The sequence below is a fragment of the Clarias gariepinus genome, chromosome 25 (genome assembly GCF_024256425.1).
Source record: "Clarias gariepinus isolate MV-2021 ecotype Netherlands chromosome 25, CGAR_prim_01v2, whole genome shotgun sequence".
NCBI lineage: Eukaryota > Metazoa > Chordata > Actinopteri > Siluriformes > Clariidae > Clarias > Clarias gariepinus.
This window is the reverse complement of record NC_071124.1, coordinates 12,009,663-12,037,500: the sequence shown is the minus strand read 5'-3', so window position 1 is coordinate 12,037,500 and position 27,838 is coordinate 12,009,663. Positions and strand designations below refer to the sequence as shown.

General features: G+C 40.5%; 1 protein-coding gene across 2 annotated transcripts in view; it reads left to right on the top strand.

Moving 5' to 3' along the window:
* The window catches only part of LOC128512741 (G-protein-signaling modulator 2-like), a 57,224-nt gene that overhangs the window by 15,623 nt on the left and 13,763 nt on the right, over window positions 1-27,838 (top strand). For both annotated transcript variants that reach the window (XM_053486141.1, XM_053486142.1), the window contains 7 exons: window positions 7,502-7,723; window positions 12,511-12,646; window positions 15,152-15,291; window positions 15,439-15,562; window positions 16,281-16,396; window positions 19,880-20,035; window positions 20,933-21,041. In XM_053486141.1, coding sequence (XP_053342116.1) covers window positions 7,502-7,723; window positions 12,511-12,646; window positions 15,152-15,291; window positions 15,439-15,562; window positions 16,281-16,396; window positions 19,880-20,035; window positions 20,933-21,041 — 1,003 coding nt within the window. The remainder of the gene's footprint in view (window positions 1-7,501; window positions 7,724-12,510; window positions 12,647-15,151; window positions 15,292-15,438; window positions 15,563-16,280; window positions 16,397-19,879; window positions 20,036-20,932; window positions 21,042-27,838) is intronic.

Below are 27,838 nucleotides of genomic sequence, written 5' to 3'. Positions count from 1 at the left end.
CAGACACAGAGACGGACAGACACAGAGACGGACAGAGACACACACACAGAGACACACACACAGACACACACACACAGACACACACACACAGACGGACAGACACACACACAGAGACGGACAGACACACATACACACACACACACACACACACAGACGGACAGACACACACACAGAGACGGACAGACACACACACAGAGAAGGACAGACACACACACAGAGAAGGACAGACACACACACACACACAGACGGACAGACACACACACACAGACACACACACACGGACACACACACACACAGAAGGACACACACACACACAGAGACGGGCAGACACACACACAGAGACGGGCAGACACACACACAGAGACGGACAGACACACACACACAGACACACACACACAGAGACACACACACAGAGACACACACACACACACACACACAGAGACACACACAGAGACGGACAGACACACACACAGAGACGGACAGACACACACACAGAGACGGACAGACACACACACAGAGACGGACAGACACACACACAGAGACGGACACACACACACACAGAGACGGACACACACACACACAGAGACGGACACACACACACACAGAGACACACACACAGAGAAGGACAGACACACACACAGAGACACACACACAGAGACGGACAGACACACACACAGAGACACACACACAGAGAAGGACGGACAGACACACACACAGACAGACGGACAGAGACACACACACACACAGAGACGGACAGAGACACACACACACACAGAGACGGACAGAGACACACACACACACAGAGACGGACAGAGACACACACACACACAGAGACGGACAGAGACACACACACACACAGAGACGGACAGAGACACACACACACACAGAGACGGACAGAGACACACACACACACAGAGACGCGCGCACACACAGAGACGCGCACACACAGAGACGCGCGCACACACAGAGACGCGCACACACAGAGACGCGCGCACACACAGAGACGCGCGCACACACAGAGACGCGCGCACACACAGAGACGCGCGCACACACAGAGACGCGCGCACACACAGAGACGCGCGCACACACAGAGACGCGCGCACACAGACACAGAGACGGACAGACACACACACACACACACAGACACACACAGAGACGGACAGACACACACACACACACACAGACACACACAGAGACGGACAGACACACACACACACACACAGACACACACAGAGACGGACAGACACACACACACACACACAGACACACACAGAGACGGACAGACACACACACACACACACACAGACACACACAGAGACGGACAGACACACACAGAGACGGACACACACACACACACAGAGACGGACAGACACACACACACACACAGAGACGGACAGACACACACACACACACACAGAGACGGACAGACACACACACACACACAGAGACGGACAGACACACACACACACACAGAGAAGGACGGACAGACACACACACACAGAGACGGACAGACACACACACACAGAGACGGACAGACACACACACACACAGAGACGGACAGACACACACACACACAGAGAAGGACACACAGACACACAGACACACAGACACGGACACACACAGACACACAGACACACTCACAGAGACGGACACACAGACACGGACACACACAGACACACAGACACACTCACAGAGACGGACAGAGACACACACAGAGACGGACAGACACACACACAGAGACGCGCGCACACACACACACACACAGACACAGAGACGGACACACACACACACACACACAGACACAGAGACAGACAGACAGACACACACACACACACAGACACACACAGAGACGGACAGACACACACACACACACACAGACACACACAGAGACGGACAGACACACACAGAGACGGACACACACACACACACACACACAGAGACGGACAGACACACACACACACAGAGAAGGACAGACACACACACACAGAGACGGACAGACACACACACACACAGAGAAGGACAGACACACACACACACACGGACACACACACACAGACACAGAGAAGGACACACAGACACACAGACACGGACACGGACACACACAGACACACAGACACACTCACAGAGACGGACAGACACACACACAGAGACGGACAGACACACACACAGAGACGGACAGACACACACACAGAGACGGACAGACACACACACAGAGAAGGACAGACACACACACAGAGACGGACAGACACACACACAGACGGACAGAGACACACACACACACAGAAGGACAGAGACACACACACAGAAGGACAGAGACACACACACACAGACGGACAGACACACACACAGAGACGGACAGACACACACACAGAGACGGACAGACACACACACACACAGACGGACAGACACACCCACACAGAGACGGACAGAGACACACAGAGACGGACAGAGACACACACACACACAGACGGACAGAGACACACACACACACAGACGGACAGAGACACACACACACACAGACGGACTGACACACACACACACAGACGGACTGACACACACACACACAGACGGACTGACACACACACACAGACGGACTGAGACACACACACACAGACGGACTGAGACACACACACAGACGGACAGAGACACACACACACAGACGGACAGAGACACACACACACAGACGGACAGAGACACACACACACAGACGGACAGACACACACACACAGACGGACAGACACACACACACAGACGGACAGACACACACACAGAGACGGACAGAGACACACACACACAGAGACGGACAGACACACACACACACAGACGGACAGACACACACACACACACAGACGGACAGACACACACACACACACAGACGGACAGACACACACACACACACAGACGGACAGACACACACACACACACAGACGGACAGACACACACACACACACAGACGGACAGACACACACACGCACACAGACGGACAGACACACACACGCACACAGACGGACAGACACACACACACACACAGACGGACAGACACACACACACACACAGACGGACAGACACACACACACACACAGACGGACAGACACACACACACACAGACGGACAGACACACACACACACAGACGGACAGACACACACACACAGACGGACAGACACACACACACAGACGGACAGACACACACACACAGACGGACAGACACACACACACAGACGGACAGAGACAGAGACGGACAGAGACAGAGACGGACAGAGACACACACACACAGAGACGGACAGAGACACACACACACAGAGACGGGCACACACACAGAGACGGGCACACACACAGAGACGGGCACACACACAGAGACGCGGACACACACAGAGACGCACACACACAGAGACGCGCACACACACAGAGACGCGCACACACACAGAGACTCGCACACAGACACACTCACAGAGACGGACAGACACACACACAAAGACGGACAGACACACACACAGAGAAGGACAGACACACACACACACACGAGAAGGACAGACACACACACACACACAGACGGACAGACACACACACACACACAGACGGACAGACACACACACACACACAGAGACGGACAGAGACACCCACACACAGAGACGGACAGAGACACCCACACACAGAGACGGACAGAGACACACACACAGAGACGGACAGAGACACACACAGAGACGGACAGACACACACACACAGACGGACAGACACACACACACAGACGGACAGACACACACACACACAGACGGACAGACACACACACACACAGACGGACTGACACACACACACAGACGGACAGAGACACACACACACAGACGGACAGAGACACACACACACAGACGGACAGACACACACACACTCAGACGGACAGACACACACACACAGAGACGGACAGAGACAGAGACGGACAGACACACACACACAGAGACGGACAGAGACAGAGACGGACAGAGACACACACAGAGACGGACAGACACACACACACACACAGAGACTGACAGACACACACACACACAGAGACGGACAGAGACAGAGACGGACAGAGACACACACACACAGAGACGGACAGACACACACACACACACAGAGACGGACAGACACACACACACACACACACAGAGACGGACAGACACACACACACAGACACACACAGAGACGGACAGACACACACACACACACACAGAGACGGACAGACACACACACACACACACACAGAGACGGACAGACACACACACACACAGACGGACAGACACACACACACAGACGGACAGACACACACACACACAGACGGACAGACACACACACACACAGACGGACAGACACACACACACACAGACGGACAGACACACACACACACAGACGGACAGACACACACACAGAGACGGACAGAGACAGAGACGGACAGAGACACACACACACACAGAGACGGACAGAGACACACACACACACAGAGACGGACAGAGACAGAGACGGACAGAGACAGAGACGGACAGAGACACACACAGAGACGGACAGAGACACACACACACAGACGGACTGACACACACACACAGACGGACAGACACACACACACACAGACGGACAGACACACACACACACAGACGGACAGACACACACACACACAGACGGACAGACACACACACAGAGACGGACAGAGACAGAGACGGACAGAGACACACACACACACACAGAGACGGACAGACACACACACACACACAGAGACGGACAGAGACAGAGACGGACAGAGACAGAGACGGACAGAGACACACACAGAGACGGACAGACACACACGCACACACAGAGACGGACAGACACACACACGCACACACAGAGACGGACAGACACACACACGCACACACAGAGACGGACAGACACACACACACACACACACAGAGACGGACAGACACACACACACAGACACACACAGAGACGGACAGACACACACACACACACACACAGAGACGGACAGACACACACACACACACACACAGAGACGGACAGACACACACACACACACACACAGAGACGGACAGACACACACACACACACACACAGAGACGGACAGACACACACACACACACACACAGAGACGGACAGACACACACACACACACACACAGAGACGGACAGACACACACACACACACACACAGAGACGGACAGACACACACACACACACAGAGACGGACACAGACAAAGAGTAGGCTAAGCCTTTAGCAGAGAGAGAAAATGGATTTTTAACGTCTTTAATGAGACTTGCTTTTGCTTTACACTTGCTTAACGCACACACGTGGTCAGTGTTATAGTAAACAGTACTCGCGTGCACGGATGTTGATTATACCAGTAAGAGACGCGCACTAAGACCCAGCAGCCTCCGCCATGTATCTCTCCTCTATTTCCGCTCGTTAAAATTTTTTTTCCCGGTCCTGTCTGTGAGGCGCCGAATTCTGCTAGCATCAGTGCGCGAGACCAAGTGTGTTCACTCTGCTCCGCGCTCAACTAAAGTTTTTTTTTTTTTATAATCAAATGTCTCTGTGTCGCGCGACACAACAAATCGATTATGAAATTCGTTGCCACCGCTTTTAGTAATCGATTTGAATAGATTTTATACATTTGTTGTTGCAGCCCTAATTACATTCTTCCAATTTTGTCTTGAACATTACCTTGAATGTTTGTTTTCTCACTTAAACTCAAAGGGCAGCATTGAAACAATACAAAATAACTTTAAATACAAGAGTTTAACATTAAACTTAAAATAAAATTAAACAAAAAGCTAAATTTTTTACTGAGCAGCACATATCTCCATACTGCCATAATTACGATATTTCAAAACAAACATAGCAAATCATTCATTTCTACCATAATGGATGCTAGGGTTAGAATAATTCAGTGTACCACTTGTAGCACTATAAAGAAATGACCTTCTACCACCTCAAATTCCTTGAGTCCTAAGGATGTGTTGATCACGCATGCAGCTTTTAACGTGTGTATATGCGGCTTCTAATGCGAAAGTAATTTGAGACTGATGGTAACGTGTAATTAGTGGATTTTTAACATATGCAACTTTAAAAAATTTAACATTAAAAATGGTACATCTCTCTTAAATTATTATTATAAAAAAATCCATTTTAGTCATGTGGCGATATATTAATCAGTGCTCACAAGTTTCATGATTCATAACTGATCTTTAACAAGAATGTATATAAATCATTTTTATTTTGTACAATATTTTGTTGTACAAATTTTTGTTTTTGTTTATGTACAATAGTTCATTTTGAAAATCAACATGAGATAATGTTATGACCAATGTATAAGCAAATACTTTTGTTGTACTGCAATGATAAATATTTTTCAGATGACAATGATTCTTTTAACCTTACGTGATCTACTGAGTGTCTTCTCATTCGTAGAACAAGAATTTTTGATGAGGTATCCTATTGTTGAAAACAAAATGCTACTATATTTTCCAAAGGGTCAAACTGTTGGCCTGCATCAAGTTAATGAACAACAAAAACATTTAAGGAAGTTAAGAAGTTAAGGACTGTTCAGCACATTATTAAAATGTAAAATAGTAATGAACATCGGCTTTGTGGAACTGATGTGGTTAGAAAAAAAAATCATTTTTTTAAGTTAGTTTAAAATGCTGTCTAATGCCAACTTTGCTGTAACATTTATCTTTTAGCAGACCACATGGGGTCATTGTCAGCAGCAGTCATTGGTCTTCTTATGATGAGAACACCAACCAGAAGTTGTGCATGAACATGGCTTAGCCAGGTTCAGATAGCAGAAGGGATCGGGATCACAAGAAAGCAGGCGTGCCATGTGTGGCTTGATAACGTGTGGGGGAGAGGAAGGGGAAAAGAGAGAGAAAGTTAGGTATGCTCACTGTAACAAATTGTCAAGGTCAATTTTCAGTACTGTGCAAAAGCAGCTTCCTTTTCATTGTCTAAAGAGTGGTCGATTTATATAATACAGTATGCTTCTTTTCTGGCATACAAATACTTTTCTATAACTTTTATTTTTGTGGTGGAAAATTGATGTTTGAAAGTCAGATTTTTTTTTTTTTTTTTTTTTTTTTTACTAACTCATAGTTTTTGTTTTATTGTATGAATATAACAAAGATTAAAAAAAAGCACAGGGTGCCAAGGATTTTTGCACAGTATTGTAATTTTTTTGCAAGCACAAACCTTAGGAGGTCATACTTATTAGCTGTGACAGCATAACTAAAATGGAGAACCAGTTAAAAACACAAACATGACGGCTTCCTGAAAAGTAAGGCTACCATAAAACTCTATGCCCTTAAGTCCCCCAGATCTGCACCTTTTACCTGCTTTACCTATGGAAAAACATCTGACAAAAGAAATTACTGAGACTGTGTCTGAGTTCAGGACACTTTTTGGAAGGCTGATCTATAACCATGGTGCTTTGTACAAAAAATAAGTGTTAGATCATCGTAATCTTTGGGTCTTTTCATGCAGGATGGAGGCCTCCTGTTTGGACCTGGCTCTGGAGGGGGAGCGCCTGTGTAAGGAAGGTGATTACAGTGCAGGTGTACCATTCTTTGAGGCAGCCATGCAGGTGGGAACAGAGGATCTGCTGGTGCTAAGTGCCATCTACAGTCAGCTTGGCAATGCCTACTTCAACCTGCGTGACTATACCAAAGCACTGGAATTCCACCACCATGACCTAACTTTAACCAGGTAAATTTTATCATATTAATCAAGTTCAAGTAGGCTTTGTCACTTCAACAAAGTACACAGTGAAACGAAACAACGTTCTTCCAGGTCCAAGGTGCTACATGCAACATAAATTTACAACATAATGTAACAGAAAAACTAAACTAGCTAACTAAGAGGCCTAGTTAGCTGGCTAGCGGAGACGAGACAGATTGACCTGACAACATAAATTAACAACATAAATGAACAAAAACTAATTAGCTAACCCAGAGAGGAAGACTATCTATGTTTTTGTTTTTTTGACAGACAACATAAAAGTGCATGTGCAAACAAAAGCAACAAAGTGACAGTGCGACAAAAACGACATAACATATAATACTCTGTGGTGTTGAGGTGATGAGTTGAGGTAGTGGAGAACCAGTAAACGTTCCTTAAGAATTAAGTAGCAGCAAGAACTAAGAAGTTGGTGCAAAAAGTAATCCAGTAATGAATATTGTGCAAAAGAGCATTTACAGGTTGATGTGTACGATAGTTTGGTAGTGTAGGTCAGTGTGTTTGCACTTGTGTTGATCAGAGGTAGTATTTGGTGTATATATTTTACATCAACTATACTTATGCAAAGTCTGATAATGAACTAATTAATATTGCTGCAATAAATGACAGCAGAATTGTGCTGTTAAATTTATTTCAACTTTACTTCTTTTTTTGTCATCAACTGGGGTTATAAAGTTTTTAGAGATTATTTTTCCACCTTTAAATATGACATGGCCACCAACAAATTTAAAAAGGTAGTCCAGCACACTTTAAGGAGAAAGAAAAAACATGTCCTGGAGGTGCAGTTCAAGAAAAACTATAATGACTCAGTTTGGTCAGTACCTTGCTTTGAACAATAGTGAATATAAATAAATATGTAAAAATACTTATTGTACATAAAAAAAATCTAAATGTTGTTTTCTTTTAAATCTATAAAGCTGCTTTGCGCCAATGACTATTGCTAAAAGCACTATATAAATACAACTGACTAATGAACATGTGCTCCATGCAGTCTTTTTATTGTACTTCTGTTTTCGCTATACACTTGATCCCTTAAAGTCACATGTTCAGATGGGTCAGACTTGTACTGTCCTTCTTTTTATCATACAGTAGAACCTCGGATTGCAAGTAACGCGGTTTGTGAGCGTTCCGCAAGACAAGCAAATTTTTTAAATAAAATTTGACTTGAAAAACGAGCATGTCTTAGTTTACAAATACCAAGTATCATGTGGCACACAGGTGCTACTTGTTTTGACGCTAAGCGGTGCGTGATTACAACTAAGCCAATGTTTTTTCTCTTTCGTACGCTGTGGAAATGTGGGTAATCGTCTCCCCTGCTCGGTCTTACTGCGCTCTGCGTCTCTCAATGGTATAATCAACATTCGTGCACGTGTGTACTGTTTACTATAACACTGTGACCATGTGTGTGCCTGTAAAACATCTTTTATTTTGTGTTTGTAAGCGTGTGTGTACAGCGCGTGTAAAGAAAAAGCAAGTTATATCAGAGTGTTTAAAGATCGGGGTCAGGGGTAGCTCAGTCGTTAAGGCATTGGACTATGGTTCTGGAGGTCCCAGGTTCAAACCCCAGGTTCAAACCCCACAACCACCAAGTTGCCACTGTGGGCCCTTGAGCAAGGCCCTTAACCCTTAACTGCTCAGATGTATAATGAGATGTATAAAAAAAATAAAATAATAAGTCGCTCTGGATAAGAGCGTCTGCCAAATGCCTAAATGTAAATGTAAAGATCCTTTATTTTTTCTCTCTCTCTCTCAGCCTGCACTTTGTATGCACGCGTCAGTGTGCCCCTCCCCCCTCCTTTCGCCTTCACACACACCCTTCCTCCTCTCGCCTTCACACACAGACAGACACACTTCTCTAACGGAAACACTGCTCAGTCGCAATTCTTTTCAATGGTCAATTATTTTTATTTTTACAGAGCTATCCGCTCCTTCCGCTTGCACGAGTTTACAGACGCCACTGATTGGCTGTAGAGCCGTGATTAATGTGGGAGCAGTAAGTACATTTCATACCTCCCCTCTGTGAGAGCTCGGCCAATCAGCTTTTTCTAGACCTCCGGCTGAACCAAACCAGCGATCTTCAGGTGATAGGGCGAGCACTTTACCACTACGCCACGCAGTGCAGGCTGATTTCTTTATTTTTATGTGTGTGTGGGGGGGGTGTTGGTGTTAAAAGAGAGCTCTTATTGTGAAGAGGGGGCGTATAAAGAATGTTCAAGGGGGTTACGGGAAAAGTTGGAGGTGTTGTGTGTGTTGAAGCCTGACGGCGGTTGGTAATAAGGGTGTTATTGAGTAATTCCTGGTTTTGTCAGTTATCGTTTAACACAAGGTTTGACTGTATATTCCTGTCTGGCAGACATCTTATCATGGATGGCAGCATATTAGCAAGAACATAATAAAAATGCTGTCTATTTCAGTTGTTAACTTATCCACCTGTCAGAATATTGTAATCCCCCTATATAACGTTTTTGATCAAGTTCTTTGATCAATCTAAAACCTTATGCCTATTATCCACCCAGGCCTGCTCCTGTACCTAAGAAAAATATAAACTCTTACTTTCCTTCTTCATGTTTTGTTTTTCTAATCATTTTGGTAAAAGTTCATCTAAAAACAGGATAGGTTGTCAGACTAACTGTCAGTATTTGCAATGATGTTGTTTTTTATAGAATTTAAATGTGATAATCCTACATACATCATGTGTCCAGAAGAGGTAAGGTGTTTTTTCTTAACCAAGGAAGGAATTCTGTGGTCATCCACTTTAGTTGTCCTCTGTGGTCTTTAAGGCATTTGGATTTCCTGAGCTTGACAGTGCATTAGTTCTTTTTCTACTACTAAATTTCTGCTGTTCCTTTGATCTTTTGTGATGGCTTTTTTACTTGCAGCAGTACCTCTTTGGTCTTTATATCAAGTTGAATTAAAGCTGAATGTCTACCTCTAAATTCAATCTTTATTTTTGTTTTATTTCAAAGCCTTTGAATTTTAGAGAAACAAAGGCAAAACATACAAAAAATGGGTAGTTACTGACCTGACTGTACAGTGGTGTGAAAAACTATTTGCCCCCTTCCTGATTTCTTATTCTTTTGCATGTTTGTCACACTTAAATGTGTCTGCTCATCAAAAAACGGTAACTATTAGTCAAAGATAACATAATTGAACCCAAAATGCAGTTTGTTAAATTATGGTTTTTATTATTTAGGGAGAAAAAAAATCCAAACCTACATGGCCCTGTGTGAAAAAGTGATTGTCCCCCTTGTTAAAAAAATAACTTAACTGTGGTTTATCACACCTGAGTTCAATTTCTGTAGTCACCCCCAGGCCTGATTACTGCCACACCTGTTTCAATCAAGAAATCACTTAAATAGGAGCTACCTGACACAGAGAAGTAGACCAAAAGCACCTCAAAAGCTAGACATCATGCCAAGATCCAAAGAAATTCAGGAACAAATGAGAACAAAAGTAATTGAGATCTGTCAGTCTGGTAAAGGTTATAAAGCCATTTCTAAAGCTTTGGGACTCCAGTGAACCACAGTGAGAGCCATTATCCACAAATGGCAAAAACATGGAACAGTGGTGAACCTTCCCAGGAGTGGCCGGCCGACCAAAATTACCCCAAGAGCGCAGAGACAACTTATCCGAGAGGCCACAAAAGACCCCAGGACAACATCTAAAGAACTGCAGGCCTCACTTGCCTCAATTAAGGTCAGTGTTCACGACTCCACCATAAGAAAGAGACTGGGCAAAAACGGCCTGCATGGCAGATTTCCAAGGCGCAAACCACTTTTAAGCAAAAAGAACATTAAGGCTCGTCTCAATTTTGCTAAAAAAACATCTCAATGATTGCCAAGACTTTTGGGAAATACCTTGTGGACCGACAAGACAAAAGTTGAACTTTTTGGAAGGTGCGTGTCCCGTTACATCTGGCGTAAAAGTAACACAGCATTTCAGAAAAAGAACATCATACCAACAGTAAAATATGGTGGTGGTAGTGTGATGGTCTGGGGTTGTTTTGCTGCTTCAGGACCTGGAAGGCCTGCTGTGATAGATGGAACCATGAATTCTACTGTCTACCAAAAAATCCTAAAGGAGAATGTCCGGCCATCTGTTCGTCAACTCAAGCTGAAGCGATCTTGGGTGCTGCAGCAGGACAATGACCCAAAACACACCACCAAATCCACCTCTGAATGGCTAAAGAAAAACAAAATGAAGACTTTGGAGTGGCCTAGTCAAAGTCCTGACCTGAATCCTATTGAGATGTTGTGGCATGACCATAAAAAGGCGGTTCATGCTAGAAAACCCTCAAATAAAGCTGAATTACAACAATTCTGCAAAGATGAGTGGGCCAAAATTTCTCCAGAGCGCTGTAAAAGACTCGTTGCAAGTTATCGCAAACGCTTGATTGCAGTTATTGCTGCTAAGGGTGGCTCAACCAGTTATTAGGTTCAGGGGGCAATTACTTTTTCAAACAGGGCCATGTAGGTTTGGATTTTTTTTCTCCCTACATAATAAAAACCATAATTTAAAAACTGCATTTTGTGTTTACTTGTGTTATCTTTGACTAATAGTTAAATGTGTTTGATGATCAGGAAAATTTTGTGTGACAAACATGCAAAAGAATAAGAAATCAGGAAGGGGGCAAATAGTTTTTCACACCACTGTATATACACCAATTTAGAACATGCTTTTTGAAACTTTGAACAGAACCTTCTTTAAGTGTCTTTTGATCAGTTTTACTTTTAAAGAGACACAAATTAACCTTTCAGGACAACAGGAGATCTGCTTGGTGAAGCCAAAGCCAGTGGCAACCTGGGGAACACACTAAAGGTGTTGCGGCGTTTTGATGAAGCAGTAATCTTCTGCCAAATGCATCTGGACATCAGCACAGATGTTGGGGATAAGGTTAGCTCTTCATACCTCCCATTAAATACCATGTTACCAGAGAGAGATTTATAAGAAAGAGTACACCAATAATTGATTAAATTATTAAATTGATTATCGATGAAAATCGTTATAAAATATTCTTAAATGTTGAAGCAGGATTTTTTTCCCAAATGAAAGAGTTTTCCTCCATGTTGGTTAGAGGACTGGTCTACACAAAACTACACACATGATAGTAGAAAAAGTGAAAAGTAGACAGTGGAAAAAGTATTAACAGATTTTTAAGTATTTCAAAAATATATAAATAAATATATATTTATACAATATTTTTGTTGAGTATATATATATATATATATATATATATATATATATATATATATATACATACACACACACATATACAGTATATATTTATATATTTTTGAAATACTTAAAAATCTGTTAATACTTTTTCCACTCATGTGTGTAGTTTTGTGTAGACCAGTCCTTATATATACGCAACAAAAATATAAACGCAACACCATTGTTTCTGCTCCGATTTTTTATGAGATGGACTTAAAGATCTAAAATTCATTCCAGATACACAATATTACTATTTCTCTCAAACATTGTTCACAAATCAGTCTAAATGTGTGATAGTAAGCACTTCTGCTTTGCTGAGATAATCCATCCAACCTTACAGGTGTGCCACATCAAGATCACGTCTGGAATGAATTTTAGATCTTTAAGTCCATCTCATGAAAAATCGGAGCAGAAACAAACGTGTTGTGTTTATATTTTTGTTGAGTGTGTATATATATATATATATATATATATATATATATATATATATATATATATATACACGTGTGTGTGTGTGTGTGTAGGGGTGGGCAATATAACCAAAATCTTCTATCACAGTAGAAGCAATTTTCTACCTCGATAACGATATATTTCACAATATAGCAATTTGTATCTGAAAATGCATAAATAAAATTCAGCTGCCTCTGAGTGGCGCAGTGGTAAAGTGCTCGCCCCATCATCCGGAGATCGCTGGTTCGAACCCAGGGTGATGCTGTTTTCCTCTCACAGCCCGAGGCACAGAGAGAGCTGATTGGGCGAGCTCTCTCAGGGGGGAGGGATGAGAGGTACTCGCGCTCACGTGATAGTCTTCGGCCCTTCCGGCTAAGTGGTAGTAGTAGCCTTAATGTGGGAGCCCCCTAATGACGGGGAGGAATTGGCTACGACTAAATTAGGGGGGGAAAATAAAAAATAAAAATTCAAACACACAGAAACTGTTTTACATAATTTAATTTTATTTAAACTGTAAATTGCTGAGGTTTGCCGCATTTTTTTTACTTTGGCCATATTCGTTTGGATGCTTGGATTTTAGATGATAGAAAAGGTTTGACGTGTTTTCACCACTTGTTAAAACAGTGCACTTGCATACCTTGCAAATCACGTTCGTCTTATTCGTATCACTTTTCTTATACCCAAACCAATTCCACAACACAGACAATGCACCTTTTTTCTTTACAATCTCCTCGTTGTTGGTTTTGTCACATGTAAGCAAACTCACTGCTGCTGCACTGTCTTCTTCCATTGTCGAAGTGTAGGTGAAGCCAAACACATCAAAAGTGTGTGCTGCTCGAATCACAAACCTGCGCGACCCACTGGTTTTTATTTTAAAACAATTTATTTAAAATGTCAGGACTGTTTAATATTGTTTCCGCCTTGCCATGCCTGGTTTGTACGTGCGCATCCCAGCGGGGTAAAATGTATTTTTAATGGTCGGCGCGGTCTATTTCTACCGTGCAGGTTTGTGATTCGAGCAGCGCTGTTCAAGTTGGTCCGCGCTGCGTGATCCACCGGGTCTGGATATGTCTGCCCATGTCAGCTCAATCAGGCGCCACGGTTTCGTACCACTTTAGATGTGTTTGGCTTCCCCCACGCGAATGTGTATTGCATGGTTACGTAACGTGCAACTGAATCCACGTAATCTCAACTGGGATGAAGACGATAGACCAAAACCTCTATCGGTTGACAAATTTCTACCGGTTAACCATGTCTACCGGTATATTGCCCACCCCTATATGTGTGTGTATGTATATGTGTGTATATATGTATATATATGTGTGTATGCATGCATGTATACACAGTAATATACTGTATATACACACACATACTGTACACACGTGTTGAATGTCGGTTTTGAAAAACTTTCCATTAGTTGCCAGCCCTAATCTGTGGCCTTAATTTTGCTTATTATCTTGGCAAAAACCAAGATATTACAAGTAAAATCTGGGGATCTGCTTTTGTGTGTGTATGTGTGTTTGTGAGTGTTTTCTCTAAAATTGGCTTACTTCGAAAACATTTGCACAGTGCTGAGCTGTGCTGCAGTACCAGTGCAATGAAATCCTGTGCACTCCTAAATACCTGCTAATAACTTTAAATTCATGCCAGTCATGTTTAGTAAGAAAAATTATTTATTAGTCTGTATTCACATGGAGTTATGATCTTTAATGCTTGCATATTTTGTTGTGGTAGGTGGGACAAGCCAGAGCTCTGTATAACTTTGGCAATGTGTATCATGCTAAAGGAAAGAGCATCTGTAGCAATGACACAGAACCTGGAAACTTCTCAGAAGAGATCAACAAAGCATTTATAAAAGCAGTAGAGTATTACGAGTGAGTGTGATCTATGTTTTAGCATTTTATTAATATTCATAATGGTATTATTGTTGTAATTTTGTTTTTGTTGATACTTTCTGAATGCCTCAGAGTAAGGCATATGAAAAATGATTGTAATTTTTTTCTGTCTGTGTTTTCTGACAGGATGAATTTGTGCATTCTGAAGGAGCTAGGAGATAAAGTGGCTCAGGGCCGCACTTATGGAAACCTGGGAAACACTCAGTATCTGCTCGGCAACTTTTGTAATGCTGTGGCCTCCCACCAACAGGTGCCTTTTAACAGTTATTTGTATATATACATGCACTGTAATTTACACTGATTAGACAAAACATTATAACCACCTGCCTAATCTACCATCTGCTGTAAGACTTTAGAAGACCAGGTGTCACTTGGTGTTTCTAATCAAGACGTTCTTGTAAGTTCTGTTATTTGTAAAGTTGAGCATCTGTAGATCAGACTTGCTTTTTCAGTTACTCCCAGATATCCCAGATGCTTGATCAAATTGTGATCGGGGGTGTATTGTTACTCAATTATGGCAAAAATCATAATCATGATTACCTTAGTCAGTGTTGAGATAACATGATTATTTAAGACAATTATTTCTTAGACTTTGGGGAAAAAAGTCACAAACACACATATACACACACACACACACACACACACACACACACACACACACACGCACACCATGGAATTTAAATAGAGCTGAATTGTTTTGATTTAGTTGAGTTTTTAAAAATATGCACTGAAAAGTGCAAAAATTATGAGCCTTGAACTTCTAAGATTAATTGGTAGCTATCGCCAAATACAGAGACCCACCAAAGTTTTTAAAAGCATTAATTGATGTGTGGCATGCTATATATGCAGATTTATTATTATTATTTTTTTTTTACAAATGTTCTTTTTGAAATGAATGATATTGATTAAATATTTACCACTGTGTATTGATGATTTCTATGTTTTTCTTCTATGCTTCCTTCCTTTAGCGGCTTCTCATTGCAAAAGAGTTTGGTGATCTTGCAGCAGAACGAAGAGCCTGTTGTAACATAGGAAATTCCTACATTTTTTTGGGAGAGTTTGAGAAGGCTGCTGATCATTACAAGTAAGTCCACACTAATTTACCCATTGCCTGTTTATTGGGTTTTTCCTACTAAAAAACTGCCATATCATGTTCACAGTGCCTCTTTATAAACAGTACTTCATTTTTCAATGTTGTGTTATGTCAAAGTTTGTTTTTGGGTTACAGAGTCATTGAATGCACTCAAATTACTACTTAGGCACATGAGGCGGTCTCAAATGGCACCACAGCACAAGTGTGTGGTCCATATCTATTAATCCTAATAGAACACGATTCTAAGGTGACATGCCCAGTCATACAAAGCTAAGGTGGCCACAACCACCCTTTCCAACAACCTGAAATTTGGTATGGTTAAACTACAATACTGTTTAAAAGTTTTAGAACACTAGTGATTTATTTTCTACATTCTACAACAATACTGGGGATTTCAAAACTATAAAATAACACATATGGGATTAGGTAATTACGTAACAACAACAAAAACAACAGTTTGTTATTTTAAGACACAGAAGTCAGCCTTTCTATAATACTTCTTGCAAGAACAGTATTGTCAAGTGCATTTGCAAAATCCATTAAGCACCATAATGAAACTGTCTCTCATAAAGACCATCCCAGGAGGGCGAGACAAAAACCTACCTCTGCCGCAGACGAGAAGTTCATTTAGAGTTATCAGCCTGAAAAATGACCAATTAACAGCACCTCAGATTAGAGGCGTTATGGAGTCTTTACAGAGCATAAGTAGCAGAAACATCTCAATATCAACTGTTCAAAGGAGATTAATGCATTTTTTGGACGCCTTCAGCATTCCTTTACAATGTAGAAAGAAATAAAAATCAGAAACCATCATGGAGTTAGAAAGTGTTCTAAAACTTTTAAACGGTAGTGTAGGTGCTATATGAGTGGATTTAAAATTATCTATAATTGCTGCAAACATGACTGGTATTTTTCAATAGGGATTTAGCAGGCATTTTACAAGGATCTCCTAGCTGTGAGCATGAAACTTGAATTGTATTTGCAGAGAGATACCTAATAATGCAATCTTCTCAAATTGGCTGCTAGGGTGCTACCCATGTTTATAGGAGTTGAAGGTAATTTTAAATACCTGGGGGGAAAAATTTAACTTGATTTTTAAGTATAGTCTCGGTTATAGTTTTTTACCTTGGGTGCCAGTCATCTTGTCACCAGTTTACTGGTATATAATTGATAATCAGCCAAAACATTGTATTGGTGCTAAAAAGTCTCCCCTAGATAAAAAGTGAATTTTCAGACAGGATCATATGACACAATTTTTCATAATACAGTACTTAATTTCCTATTTTCTAATCCATGGTTTGTTTTTTGTAAATACTCATACACAATTTTTAATAAAAGATGTTCCTAGCTTAAATTTATAAAATCTTTTATTATTTGATTTATTAAAAAAAAAAAAAAAAACATCATGACCGAACTTGACCAGGATATTCAGTATGATAGAAGCATGGGTGAGAATAGAGAGAAAACTCCGCATGGATAGTACAGGAGGCCGACATTGAATTGTGCTAAAAGAAAATTTTACTTGGGATATGAAAACAGGTATTAAAAAGTGCATAGGGGTTTTACAGCAAAAGTTGAAACAAAGTCTGTAAGGAATGTATTTATCCAATAAGGATATGAAATGAACATTGTGTTCTTTGCAAAAGATTGAATGTAGATAGTCATGAAGCAGCACAGACTTAGGCTATACATGATAGATGGTTAAACACCATCTGAAAAAGCACCAGAACTGATGGCAAAATTCATGGTCTTGATTTTTCTTTAATGCAGCAGGTGCAGATAGGAATACGATTTAAGCTGCATCCTGCATGGGGAATATAGGGTCATATTTATTATTCAATAATGTACGACAAGCGCTTAAGGTTACTTTTTTTTAATGTAAAAAAAAAACCCTTAAAGGTTATACAATGCTCTTCTTGGGGTGAACTTTTATATTGCAAAATTATGTAAATGCAGATACATGTTATCTATTTCAGCCAAAAAAAATAAAAAATACCTAAGTCGAACACTGATTGTATTTTTCATATAAAAACATTTAGAAAAGACTTGTATGCCGAAAATGCTTCGAATGCAAGGCAAATTTCTTTAAAAACTTTTGTTCCTAAGGTGAAAACACTCGCACAATATTCGCACATGTCTACTTGTAAATTCCTGTCTGTAGAAAATAGCAACCTGCACATTATGTTCATATCTATCTGTACATGTTTACTTGTAAATTCTTGTCTATAGAAAATGGCAACCTGTAAATTATGTTTATATCCATTTGCAAATTCCTGACTATAGTTAATAGCAACTTGTATATATTGTTTATCCATTGTAGATTTATAATTATAGTTAATAGCAATCTGTATATTTTGCTTACAAAATATCATTTTTTAATAGTTACCCATAGCTTCTCCCTGCACATATCCCTTTTAGGTGTTCTTAGAACTTATATCGTTATCCTGCACTTTCTGCTAATTGCACTTCTGGTTAGACCTTAACTGCATTTCGGTGCCTTGTACTTGTACTGTGTAATGACAATAAAGTTGAATCTAATTTAATCTAATCTAAAAAATACGCCTAGGCAGATTGTCTTATGTTGAGGTACCACTGTATATATAAAAAAAAAAAAATTTTTTGGATAAACAAATATTGCTTGAGCTGAATCAAGTTAGAGAAAAAGTAAATCCTTATATTTTTACCTAGATACTTAATTTAAGTTTTAAAGTGTTGTGTTTAGGATGATTTAAATATACAATTATTTAAGAAATATATTTTTCAAATGATAAACATTTCTTTGACTGTCTTATTTACCTGTATTTAAAATCTGGCTCTTTTTTTCCTAAACTTCCATGTTGTTTTTGTAACAGGCATCAACTAACAGTTTAAAATGGTCCTACTTCATTAAGAAAAAAATATATTTTACTTATTGGTCTTATTTGAAACTACGAATAAATTACTTCTATCTGTCTTTTCTATTTGTTCAAAAAGTTGGTTTCCCTAACAACAAACTTGGAACATAGTGAAACTTAATTGAAACACCATGCCACCCACCTGGGACCTATTATTAGCCAACTAGCAGAATTTTTTATTGTAACACGTCATCCCAGCTTTTAAATCTTTACATGTTTAAATGTTTATAGAAACCAAGTAGCTACTTGCTTTATATGTTAGCATAGTAACCATCTGACAACACATGGCAACCACATGAAATATCATAGTGTTTTATCATTTTAACACTTTAACCCTTAAATGTTTTAATGTGTAAAATTTATCCATCATATATACATTTTGTTACAAACGTTTAAAAACAATTTTTTTTAGTTAACAACCACAAAAAATATCATATTTAACACTTTAAACATTTTTAGAGGGCTCTACCAAGCAATCAAATTTAATCCATGATCATTAGCCTTTTAGTTCTTTCTGCTGGCACCTTTTAATGATTAGATTTTGTTTTGTTTTGCATCATTTTTATTTGATTGTTTTCAGGAGAGCTCTTCAGCTGGCAAGGCAGCTAAGGGATCGAGCAGTGGAGGCTCAGGCTTGCTACAGCCTAGGCAACACCTACACTCTACTGCAGGACTATGAGAGAGCTATCGATTATTTCCTTAAGCACCTCATCATTGCTCAGGATCTCGGTGACAGGTACATGCATATTTGCCTAGCACACATCTTAATTCCTCATGCTAATTATAACAAAATTATTTCACCAAAAACATGTTGGTCTGTAATCTTATTCAGTTCAATCGAATTTAGTTTGTATAGCACTTTTACCAGTTCATTGTCACAAACCAGCTTCACAAAATCAAAAGAAAATGATGGAAATGAATATAATAAAATTATCTATTTTAATCTATTAAAATTTACCCAATGAATCTGATAACGTTAAAGAATTTGTTGCCCTTCAAAACAAAGAAGCAGAAGAAACCAGTTTGAGCGGAATTTAGCTTTGTTACATGGTGTGTTATCCTGTGGTCATAAGGGACACTATGACTATAAGCAACAATACTTGGGTAGGCTGTGGCATTAAATATTCAGTTGGTACTAAGGGGCCAAAAATGTACAAACAAAATATCCCCCACATCATTACCACCTGCAGCTTAAGTCGTAATACAACGCAGGCTTTACCCATGCTTTCATGTTGTTTATACCCTTTCCCTGCCAGCCGAATGTAGAAGCAGAAATCGAGACTCATCAGACCAGGCAAAATTTACTAATCAAATATTGTCCAAGTCTTGTGAGCCCAGTCAATTATAACCCCAGTTTCCGCTTTTAGCGGACAGAAATGGCATCCAGTGTGGTCTTCTCAGATTAGCCTAGTCTAACTAACTAGTTCAAAGTCACTTAAATCAACTATCATTGCCGCTCTAATGCTTGATTTGAACTTTATTATCTTCACTATGAGTTGCAGTTTTGGGCCAACTAGATATTTGTGTTAAAGAACCACTCAACAGGTGTACCAAACGTGGTGGCCAGTGAGTACTTGTTTGTGGGCATATATGTTTCTATTTGTGTTTGTCTATGTGTCTCTGTATGTGTCAGGGTTGGTGAAGGCCGTGCCTGCTGGAGTTTAGGAAATGCACACACAGCCCTCGGGAATCATGGCCAGGCAATGCACTTTACAGAGAGACATCTGGAAATCTCTAACGAGGTACACACACACCAGGTCTAAATACAAAATGTTGACATCAAACATAAGCTAAATTTAAAATCTGCTGAATAAAAAAGATCTATTGAGTGACTGTGCCATTTGTAATCCAATTGCTTTAATAATTAATAAATTAATTGATTATCGAAAAATTCATTAGTTGCAACTCTAGGAATGGTGAAGTCTTTACTTTATTTGCAACATTTGGTCAGAAAATGGTCTAGCGGAGGGGATGCAAGATGGCGCCTAAGAGTAAACACGTGTTTTTACGAGCTGCGCAGTAGTCTCAGTTATTCATACCAATTTCTTTTTCATTTAAACAGAGGAGTAACCCAATTACAAGCTCTATATTGACAGAATGAGTTTAAATAACTATTTTAACAAATCAACCGGCGTTGCACTGACGAGTGCGAAAAAAAATGGCTTCGAGAAATATGCCTAGCTCGACAGTCGCGTCCGTGGATAGCATGTCAGCTACAGCCTTGCTAACTCATGAGGGAGAGGCCGACTGGACTGACGTGCCTCCTGATCCTGACCCCAACCTTATACAAGCTATGAAGAGCATGACGGACAATATAGTTGCAATGATTGATGCTAAGATCTCTACGGTTCTTGAAGCGATAGATAACCAGTCGTCTAAAATTTAAAGTATTGTTCAGTGGGTCCAAGAAGCAGAGAATAGAATCAAGGTGACTGAAACTACATGCACGGCCAATGAAACCAAGATTCAACATTTGGAAAAACGAGTACGAGATCTGACCGAGCAGGTGGACGAAAATCGCGGAAGGAGATGTAATGTGCGCATTATCGGTTTACCGGAGGATACAGAAGGATCAAACCCTGTCAGGTTCTTTGAGAAATGGATACTGGATTACCTTCAGGTGGACACGAATGCAGGTAAATTGAAGCTGGAAAGAGCCCATCGCTCCCTTGCTCCAAAGCCGGCTCAGGGCGGCCGCCCTCGTCCTGTCATCGTTCGATTCCATAACTTCCAGGACAAACAAAGAGTGATGACAGCCGCCACGAAGCTCTTCACGCTCAACAGTAAGCAAACATTGTCGTCGCAGGATGCAAATGCCCCGAAAATCTCTTTTTTTTAATGATTACTCTGCGGCGGTGGTGCAAGAGAGAAGAGCGTTTAATGAGGTCAAAACCCGTCTTCGAGAGCTGCAGATGGAATATGCGTTGCTCTACCAGGCCACGTTTAGTGTTAAAGTTGGCCGTTAAAGAGGCTTGTTTCTCCAGAGGAGGTGATTTCTTCCCTTGATTTCCGATAAGTGCTGGAGTAAATTGCGGTGTTATTACTTCAGTGGATACAACTTTTTAATTTTATTTTTTACGTCTTATTTTACATTAAGAAGAGACTGGCTGCGCAGTTCTGCAGATGACAGATTTGGGTGCGCTGACTTTTGGTAAAAACAAAGATGGTGGTTTGAGGAGTTTGTATTTCTCTTCACAATAAGGTCTGTGTGGAAGCCCTTAAGAGATGGATGTAAGGGTGGTTTCCTCCCTGTTCTCTGTGTTCTGTTATTTGTTTCTTATTTACATCATACGTTGGGTAAATGTTTTAGGCTTTTGTTTAAGTTAGTATGTTTAAGGTCACAGTGTTACTTAAAGATGTTCACGTACAACTGTTTCATGACTGAGGTTTACGGCAATGGATAGCACACTTCGTATATGTACTTGGAACGTTAGGGGAATTCATAATCCTATAAAGAGAAAGAAAATCCTGACTTACATTAGAAAGGAGAAAATTGGCATAGCTCTGTTACAAGAAACACACTTATACAAACAGGAACTTTTGAAGTTAAAGCAGGGGGGGTATAATCAAGTATACTCCTCATCCTTTTCGTCAAATAGTAGAGGAGTAGCAGTACTGATCAGAAAAAATATACCATTAAATGTTGTTAAATTGACAGAAGATGACAGAGGCCGTTTTGTCAAAATATACGGGACTTTATACGGCAAGTCTATTACCTTGTTTAATGTATATTATCCTCCAGGGCACCCCTCTAATTTTCTTATCAAGGCTTTTGCTGACTTTTTTGATTTGAGATCGGATTATATGGTTGCTGCTGGTGACTTTAACTGCATGTTAAATCCTCTTATTGATCGATTTCCCCATAAAATAATGGCGCCATCTAACATAGCTAAACAAATCAATGGCATTTGTGAAGACATAGAACTTATAGATGTTTGGAGAGCGCTTCACCCATCTGGTAAAGAATACAGTTTTTTCTCCCCACCACATCAGTGTTATACGAGAATTGATTATTTTTTTATTCCCAAGAGTTTAATGCATTTAGCCTTATCATGTTTTATTAACAATATTGTCATTTCGGATCATGTGATGGTTGTTCTCAATGTAAAGGTATCAAATAGAGATAACTTCTGGCAATGGAGATTAAACACCAATATACTCAAAGATCAGACATTTTATCCCTTTTTCTTGGGGGAATTCACATCTTTCTATGCTATTAATGCTAAATCCACGCAAGACCCTTCTCTCTTATGGGAGACTAGCAAAGCTTACATAAGAGGGTTAATTTGGTCCTTTTCTGTTTCTAAGAAACGTAAAAAAAAACAAGACCCAAAGATTACTAGAGGAGGATTTGAAGAGTATAGAGGAAAAATATATTAAGACTGCAGATAAGGCGTTACTCAAAGAAATATTAGCACTGAGAAGCGCAGGAAGGTTTGTGTAAGCCGGGTAAATTTCTGGCTTACCTCACTAAGAAGAAAAGTGATTCACGCTCAATTATATCAATACTAGACACAAATGACGAACTACAATATGATAGCAAATCAATTAACAACATATTTCGAGATTACTATAAGAACCTATACAATACTGAAGTGTCTAGTAGCAGTACTACACTATTAGAAGCTTTTTTTTTTTTTATTAGTTTATCAATTATCTCATTAGATCAGAAAGCAAAGTTAAATGCTCCTATTTCTAAAGAGGAGTTAATTGAGGCGATTTTACAAATGCAGAATGGAAAGGTGCCAGGTCCAGATTCAATTCAATTCAATTTTATTTGTATAGCGCTTTTAGCAATTTTCATTGCCGCAAAGCAGCTTTACATAGTCAAAAGAATTATTTAGGTTTGTATGAAATGTGAACTTGTATGAATCAAAATGGTCAGTTTGTCCCTGGTGAGCAAGCCGAGGGCGACAGTGGCAAGGAAAAACTCCCTGGGATGGTAATAGGAAGAAACCTTGAGAGGAACCAGACTCAACAGGGAACCCATCCTCATTTGGGTGAAACAGAAAGCAGTAAATGATCTGCATTAATACAGTGTGTAGGGTGGGAGGCAGTTCAGCTATAATAGCTGATGTTAATTGATGTTAATATGGAGTCCAGGTAGTTATTGAAGACCCAGGTAGACTTGTAAGAAGTTCCAGTCATGAACTATCGAACTGTCAAGTCCCCAGAGAAACAGTTGCCAACACCAGTCAAGGCCAGAACCATTTTCTAGGTAGAGAGAATCATTCCCAGACACCAGACGCATCCCAGAGAGACACACGGGGCATCCATGTGACGAGATCTTCAGCCAGAAGCGGGGCACCAGGATGGGTCAGACAGGTCCGGAGGGCAGAGGGAGTCTGGATCACTGGCAGCTCAGGAACGACATGTGTAGCTCGACAGAGAGAGAGAAAGAGTGAAAGGGGGGACAGGAGGAGAGAGGAAAAAGAAAGAGGGGGGGGAAAGAGAAGAAGAGGAGAGATGGCAGTTAGGTATGGTCACAGTCACACAATGTATAATGTGAATGTATATTAACTGTAGAGTGCAAGCAGAGACTCCGGCAGAACTAACTATGACAGCATAACTAAAAGGGAGAGCCAGAAGGAAACACAAACATGAGGGCTTCCTGACATGTAAAGCAAACAATCACCTCACCGTCAGCAAACCTGAGTGATCAATGAGAGTGAGGAAGACAGCATCCAAACATACCAGTTCACCATAATACTCTACGTCCATGAGTCCCCCAGATCTGCTCCTTTACCTATGGCAAATCTATTTATAAAAATGCTTGGCTAAATAAATAGGTTTTTAGCCTGGACTTAAACATTGAGACTGTGTCTGAGTCCCGAACACTATTTGGAAGACTATTCCATAACTTTGGGGCTTTGTAAGAAAAAGCTCTGCCCCCAGCTGTATTTTTCATAATACGCGGTACTGACAAGCAGCCTGCATCCTTTGATCGAAGTAGGCTTGGCGGATCGTAAGACACTAGCAGTTCGCTCAGGTACTGCGGCGCGAGACCATTTAATGCTTTATATGTCAAGAGTAGTATTTTAAAATCAATGCGAAATTTCACAGGGAGCCAATGGAGTGAAGATAAGATAGGGGTGATGTGCTCATATCTTCTGGTTCTGGTGAGGACTCTCGCTGCTGCATTCTGGACTAGCTGAAGCTTATTTATGCATCTAGCTGAACAACCAGACAGTAAGGCATTACAATAGTCCAACCTAGAGGTGATAAAAGCATGAACTAGTTTTTCTGCGTCGTTTAGCGACAATAAATTTCTTATTCTGGCAATATTTCTGAGGTGAAAGAATGCTATCCTGGTAATATTATCTACATGTGCTTCAAATGAAAGGCTGGAATCAATAATCACACCAAGGTCTTTCACTGTTGCATTTGATGGAACAGAAAGGCCATCTAAAGTTACGGTGTGATCTAAAATTTTACTCCTAGCTGTATGCGGTCCTATGACTAGAACTAGAAGTTAATTAGCATCCAATTTCTTATGTCCTGCACACATTGCTCAATTTTAGTAAGCTGTTTTTTCTCATCAGGTTTTGCTGAGACATATAACTGTGTATCGTCAGCATAACAATGAAAACTAATACCATGCTTACGGATTATGTTGCCCAGAGGAAGCATGTAAAGGGAAAAAAGCAGTGGACCTAAAACTGAACCCTGCGGAACGCCAAACTCCACTAGAGAACATGCAGAATAATCACCATTTAAGTCTACATACTGATAACGATGGGTCAGATAGGATCTGAGCCAGGAGAGGGCTGTACCCTTAATTCCCACTACATTTTCTAATCTGTGAAGAAGAATAGCGTGATCAACAGTGTCAAAAGCTGCACTGAGGTCAAGTAATACAAGCATAGTTACACAACCCTGATCAGAGGCCAATAGAATGTCATTTACTACTTAACGAGCGCTGTCTCTGTACTGTGATGAGGCCTAAATCCTGACTGATACAGTTCATGTATGCCATTTCTATGTATATATGAGCATAGCTGCTCCGCTACTATCTTTTCCAGGATCTTAGAGATAAAGGGGAGGTTTGATATTGGTCTGTAACTGGACAGCTGACAGGGGTCGAGGTCAGGTTTCTTAATTATTGGTTTGATAACTGCTAATTTAAAAGATTTTGGAACATATCCAATGCTGAGTGAAGAATTAATTATTCTCAACAGGGGTTCTATTATTGCTGGTACTATCTGTTTAAGAAAATGTGTCGGTACAGGATCTAATATACAGGTTGATGAATTTGAAGAAGAGATGAGTGAAATTAGTTCATTCTCTTCAAGGGGAGTAAAGTATTCTAGGTTCTGGTCTGACATGGCTAGATTAACATCTGCATCAATTACATTGTTCGGTTTCAAAACCTCAATTTTATGCCTAATATTTACAATTTTATTATTAAAAAAGTTCATGAAGTCCTCACTATTGCATGATGTTGTTGTGGAGATTTCTGCAGTGGTCTTATTTGTGGTTAATTTGGCTACAGCATTAAATAAGAATCTAGGATTATTTTTGTTATTTTCTATAAGAGTGGAGAGATATGTTGATCTAGCTACACTAAGAGCTTTTCTATAGTTCAGGATGCTCTCCTTCCATGCTATTCGAAATACTAGTAATTTAGTTTGACGCCATTTACGTTCTAATTTCCGAGCGGTCTGTTTTAAAGTGCGCGTGTGATCGTTATACCAGGGAGCAAGTTTTTTATCTCTAATAATTTTTCTTTTGACTGGAGCTACATTATCTAGGGTATAGCGAAATGTCGACTCTAAATATTCAGTCGCCTGATCGAGTTCTGTGGGGTCAGACGGTGATCTAATCGAAGTTGGGAACTCTGGGAGATTACTGATAAAACTCTGTTTGGTAGTTGATGTGAATGTACGTTTCATACGGTAGCGCGGCGCTGTGTGTACATTATTATTGTGACACACTTGAATTGAGACAAGATAGTGATCTGAGATAACTTCAGATAGTGGTATTGTGAATAAATTTCTTATACTTAATCCAAATAATATTATTAAATCTAAAGTGTGACCTGCTTTATGAGTGGGTCCTACTACACACTGATTTACTCCTACCAAGTCCAGTATAGACATAAATGCAGTTCTCAGAGGGTCTTCTGGGTTTTCAAAATGAATATTAAAATCTCCAGCAATTAACACTTTGTCTACAGAAACGACTAGGTTTGAGAGGAAATCTGCAAATTCACTAAGAAATTCCGAGTACGGCCCTGGAGGTCTGTAAATGACAATTAGCGGGATCGACTGAGCTGACTTAATATAGTTAAATACACTTATGTTACTATAAAGAATTTCAAATGAATTAAATTTGTGTCCGTGTTTTTGTACAATAGTCAAATTATCATTGTGAATAACTGCGACGCCTCCTCCTCTACCAGTTAACCGAGGCTGGTGTATGTAGCTGTATCCAGGAGGACTAGCTTCATTTAGAGCTACATACTCGTCCTGTTTAATCCAGGTTTCTGTTAAACAGAGTATATCAAACTCCTGATCTGTGATAATTTCATTAACTATAA